Source organism: Atta colombica, unplaced genomic scaffold (assembly GCF_001594045.1).
Source record: "Atta colombica isolate Treedump-2 unplaced genomic scaffold, Acol1.0 scaffold288, whole genome shotgun sequence".
NCBI classification, from domain to species: Eukaryota; Metazoa; Arthropoda; class Insecta; order Hymenoptera; family Formicidae; genus Atta; species Atta colombica.
The window spans coordinates 392066-397745 of NW_017259390.1; the positions used below are offsets into that span (position 1 = coordinate 392066).

Below are 5680 nucleotides of genomic sequence, written 5' to 3' on the forward strand. Positions count from 1 at the left end.
GTAATTTCTCGAGCTGGCAAATGCTCTTTTAGCGATCTCATTACTTCAATCGAAGCGCCTTCTTCAATGGAATATAAGGACCCTTTCTTAAACATTAAAATCTTATTAAAAACTAGCTTTTCTCTGATCTTTCCTTCATATTCTAATATTGATTAAACTATAATTCAAATTGCAATAAAGTATAGAAAATAAAAAAAATGTTTCTGTAATAACAGATTCAAATCAAAATGCAAGACTCGGTAACTAGCAATATAGAGATTCTTAAAATTTTCACACAATTAAAAAAAAGACTTTTAAATAGTCGTTTAGATCTTAATAACATTTCTGAAAATTTTCTTTCAAATTTTTTATATGAAAGAGCTTATAAATCCTTTGACAGGGAATGTGCTCTCCTGTTCTTTCAAATTATTTGCAAACAGTTTGTTTTCATTCAAATTTTTCAAATGGTAATGTCTTGTTATCATTTAAAATTTGCAAATAATGTTGTTTACTTAACTTTGTTAACGTTGTTAACTTCATTCATATCTTGTTGAACCAATTATGTCATGCTGTGAAAAAAGAGTCTGATAATTAAATATTGAATAAAATAATTTCAATTAGATGTTTGATTAATTTACCAAAAAATAATTTTTCTTTTCTAAATATTTTGTAATTATTATTATGTTAGTTGGTTATACTATTATGTTTAGTAATATTTATCGAACATTTAAAAAGTAAAATCACTTTTTGTTACATTACATATCTGTACATTTAATTAAAATTATTTCACTCAACATTTCATAGCTATTATTAGACTCTTATTTTCAGTGCAAATATTATAATTAATTTTATCGATGATTGTTGAAAATATTTCTCGTTCGCTTTTACGATCGATCGGACATATAACTGGAAGAGCGATCAGCTTCGAGGTTCCCTATCAAATGTTCTGTAATCCAAGAACGAGCATTATTTATTTTTATCATTTAAAAATTTTCGAGAATTCTTCATAAGCATCGCGGTCTTACTTCCACCTATTGACCTAAGAAATCGTATTTATTTGCAGTTCGCCTTTTGCGCTTTTCTTCTTCTTTTTCTTACAATTAAGCTCTTCCTGAATTTCTAGCAAGGACTTGCCTTTAGTTTCGGGGACGTTCAGCATAATGAAGAATACGCCGACATAACAGCTGATAGCGAACCAGCCGAAGGCTGCGTACACTCCCCAATTGTCGGAGATTACTTGATACATCTTGGAGACGATGAAGGCTAGCAACGAAGACACTACATTGGCCAACGATACGGCGGCGCCTTTGACGTTCGTCGGAAATAATTCGCCAAGCATCATGTAGGGTAGCGGATTCAAACCCAGAGCGATGATCAGCTCATAAAATATCACGGAGCAATGAAGCAGCCAACCGTATCCAATTGTATTCACTCCGAATTGGAACTTTACGAGGTAGAAGACGCTAGTGATGGTCAGTGCAATTCCAGCTAGAAGAGAGGTAGTAATGAGTAATGGTCGTCTACCTAGTTTGTCAACCAGAACTACCGCTCCGAGACCAGCGATCAATTGAAGCATGCTTAACAGGATAACAGAGGAACTCGCAGGCAAATGTGCATCGCCTTCTTCGAGAATCTCCTGAGTGTATGATTCAACCGCAGCGATACCGCTGAACTGAAGTATCAATTGCAGGCCGATGCTGATAATGACCGCGCGTCGGTTGCCAGGCGTGTCGAAGAGATCCCAGAATCGGCCGCGATCGCTGAGATCGCGGACAACTATCTTCTGCATCTGCTCCAAGTCCGTCTCCAGTTGATCAATGGAAACGCAGCGCTTCAGATATTTCAGACTCATCATTGCGTTTCTTGGGCGATTCTTCATTAATAAATAATACGGTGACTCGGGCATCCAAGGAAAGCTGAGAAAGAATATTAGCGGAATCACCAGACAGCTGTAACCAAGCAACCAATACGAGACAAACGGTCCGATTGCATGAGCATATAATTCTCCGAAGGTTACCATCAGCTTGATGAAGGAACCGAGAGTACCTCTAATCTCCTTATCGGCGATTTCGCCGATGTACATCGGACAGATGACGTACGCTATGCCCTGACCGATACCACCGATACCGCGAGCAGCGTAAAGAACGTAGGGATTCCACGCTTTAATGATCAGAATGTATGAGAGAGTCAGAGGTATGCCGCCTAGCAGCAGGCTCTTCTTTCGGCCTAATCGATCTACGATTAAGGCCGCCACGATGCATCCGGGAATGGTGCCCAAAAGATAAAAAGAAGCAATCCAAGAAGCGTCGTCGGACGTTATGGGGACGTGGGAATCAGTTGACTTCAATACTGGCAAGATGGGTGACGTCCAGCCTATATGAGATCCGGTAGCTGCCAGCGATAAGGTAGCTATGGTAAAATTGAATGGATGAATAAATCATGATTTACGTTGCTTTTCAGCTGATTTTTCTATGCATACATGAATTATTTTTAAAAAATGATCTCTGAAATGAATTTTTATATATAATTGGTGTCCTATTTTTACGATATTACCTTCAAAATTTTATTTTCAATTAAAAAATTAAAAAATTAAAAAAAATGTTTCAGAAGCTAAATAATGAAAACGATATAAGCTATAGCTTAACTTGAATATTTTGATGTGAATTTTTTTATATACATATTCAATCCAAACTGCACCAAAATATTTTCAGTCTTGAAACGCAAAACTAGTGACAATCGCAACAACTTGTTACAAAAATTATGCACTTTGCAATATGCAATCACATATCTCTTTGAAAAGCAACTTATGCATTCTTTTTAGATTAACTAATTTATCTTATTATTCTGTGCATTATAATATTAAGATACAGTTATTAAAAAATAAATGGATTGCAAAATATTTTATATTTCTTATTATTTTATTATTTTATATTTTTAAAACTAAAATATATCTGCTATAAAATATTTTATAAGCTATTTTTGTTATATTTTTATCTTAATTCTATCTAAATCTTTTATAATTAGGGAAACCATATTATGCAAAAAATCATATTATGTAAAAACATCATGAAATTCTGTTTTAAAATAGTGATAATTTTTATGATTTGGAAAAATGGATTTTTTAAATATCAGTTTTTCAGTCATTATTTATCAGTCATTATTTATTTCTCTCTAAATCATGCAATTTTTGTGTGTGTGTGTGTGTGTGTGTGTGTGTGTGTGAGAGTGTGTGTATGTGTGTATGTGTGTAAACATTTTCTCCAAAATTGAAAATAAATAAAAGTTTAGAAGATGATCGTTAAACATGAGATACTCTATATATAGATATAATATAGATACACTTTATATATAGATGGAAGAGAGATTAATTATATAATCTTTTTTTAAATAATGTAAATCAATCGCAATAAGTTATCATTTTAAAAAATGTAAGATAGGCATGTTGTGTAAAAAAATTATATCATACAAAATCATATCATACAAAATTACAATAAAAGTAGTTATAATATAAATTCTAATTTGATCAACACTTCTTGATCTTTGGATACTTTTAATTCTGAAATTTTCAAAATCCATGGTTATAATTTCAATGATAATCACACTGAATCAATGTGATAATCACACAATTATTATCTATAGCTGACAAAGTAAAAATAACATTTATATTCTCTCTTGACAATTTTTCTAAATTTAATTTAAATCAATTATATAAATTTTTATTAATAATCTTTATTAAGCTTTAAAGTTTCAAATTATTAATTTTTTTGAATCAACTGCTTGCTCAATTTAAAAACTTATGTCTGGGAAATTAGCATGAGAGTTAAAAAAAATTAAAAATAGTTTAGATTGTTTACCTGTAATCGCTGCTAAATATTGAGACCACCGTTTAACACGGGACTGCTCCATCTTTTATTTCTTCTTATCGAAGGACTGAAGAAAGAATCAGAATTTGTTTATTATTAAGAAAGTACAGACATGATTATATTAAAATTAAATATGTATGATATTATAAAAAATATATTCTTTCCTTGTAAGAATATATTGTATATTCTATTATTTTATACAAAGAATATAGGAAAACTTAATTACGTATAATTTAATAAAAACTTAAAAAAATAACTTTAATGATCTCACATTCGTCTTTACATTGCGGTTATAAATCGTGACTCGCAATTCTCTTTACGACTCTTACTAGCAATGATTCACGGCTTTCTAAACCTCTTTGTCTTAAAATGTCTCGAAATATCAGTACGCATCACGTAGCTCCTTTAGTTAGTTGACAAAGAAACTGATATAGCTAGACGAAACATAAACCAATATGGATTCTCTCTCAGCTATTAAAAGAGTTCTCGGTATATGTCGCACTATGAGAGAGAGTACGCACACGTCACCCATCTCACAAAAATTTAGAGCAAAGTGGATCAATTATTTACCAATACCCATGCAGCACAAAATATTGCATTAACATTGTAACATTGCTGCAACGTTGAAATGTTACTGCAATATTATTGAAGCATTGCAATGTTGCTGTAAATCGTTAGAATAATCTGTAAGTATTAGTAATATAACACAATAATTTACAAAATATGCTTCGCAATATGATATCAATCTTATAAATCGAAAGCTTAGTCCAATTTTATCCCTTAAGCTGTTTCTATGGAAAGTTCTATTAAATTTTAATCGATATTATGCTTACAGAGATAATGATGAAACACGCTAATGCTACCAGGAAGGACGACGAATCTCCACGCCTAACGACACCCGGATTTTAATGCATTTCAGATGGAATAAGAACGTGTTCATGTCGCCGTAGATTATATATGTTCTTTATCAGCGCTTTTCTTATCAGCGATTCATCAAATTTGTCGCTGTTGCCACTTGAGAATGTTTGTTCGTTACTAATTAGTTCGGAAGGACAAGTAGAATAAACATCGAATTACAAATAAAGATAAAAAATGGTCATATGAGTCAAAACAGGATCGGGAAACTTTATTTATCTCAAATAGATGAATAAAAAAATGAATAAAAGACAGAATAAAGAATAATTAATTATTGATTATATTATGTTTCAATTGTGTTAAGTTTTTTTCATTACATCAATCTCAGAAAGAAAAGTCAAAAAACAAATATGAAAAAATTAATAATAATGTAAGTTAGAAGAGTGAGAAAACAAAATATAATGTGGTAATATAAAATTATTATAAAATTATATCATAATTTAAAATAAAAATAGATTAAAGAAACAAAGAGACTACGATTAAAATCAGAAGCAATGTCAATTATATAAAATAAATGTGTATAAACTTCTAATTTGATCAATATAATCAAAAATAATAAAAATATGTCAACAGATAAAATAAAAAATTCAACTTTATTCCTTATTAAGAAGCGAGAAGATATTAGGTCCAAGTTGTAGTCCATTGTTAGAAATGAGTATGTTAAAAGTGTGTTAAAAGTGAAGTCGAATAAAAAAGTATTTTCAATACAAGTAAAATAGTTCAGACAGCACAGAATATTAAGACAAATATTTATTAACATTCATTTTTTAAAACGTTATAGTTATATATATTTTATATAAAGTTTTATTTAAAATATTATTAAAATATAAATTAAATATTTTATGTAATATTTATGATAAATATAAATAAATATTTCTAATAAGTATTTTTTAGTTGGATTATAAATTAAAAAATTATCTCAT

General features: G+C 30.2%; 1 protein-coding gene across 1 annotated transcript; it reads right to left on the reverse strand.

Moving 5' to 3' along the window:
• Positions 1-861: 861 nt before the first annotated feature.
• Positions 862-4753, reverse strand: LOC108689967 (facilitated trehalose transporter Tret1-like). The gene is made up of 3 exons (XM_018196988.1): positions 4676-4753; positions 3834-3909; positions 862-2388 (listed from the first exon to the last, which is right to left on the reverse strand). The coding sequence occupies exons 2-3, from the start codon at positions 3883-3885 to the stop codon at positions 1019-1021; spliced, it is 1422 nt and encodes a 473-aa protein (XP_018052477.1). The 5' UTR covers positions 3886-3909; positions 4676-4753; the 3' UTR covers positions 862-1018.
• Between the last annotated feature and the right edge of the window lie 927 nt (positions 4754-5680).

What these genes read in the sequence shown, in the direction of transcription:
- LOC108689967 (XM_018196988.1), bottom strand. Translation starts at nt 3,885, where the DNA reads ATGGAGCAGTCCCGTGTTAAACGGTGGTCTCAATATTTAGCAGCGATT. An exon ending in ATATTTAGCAGCGATTACAG is followed by an intron (nt 2,389 to 3,833) that starts GTAAACAATCTA and finishes ATTTTACCATAG; the next exon opens with CTACCTTATCGCTGGCAGCT.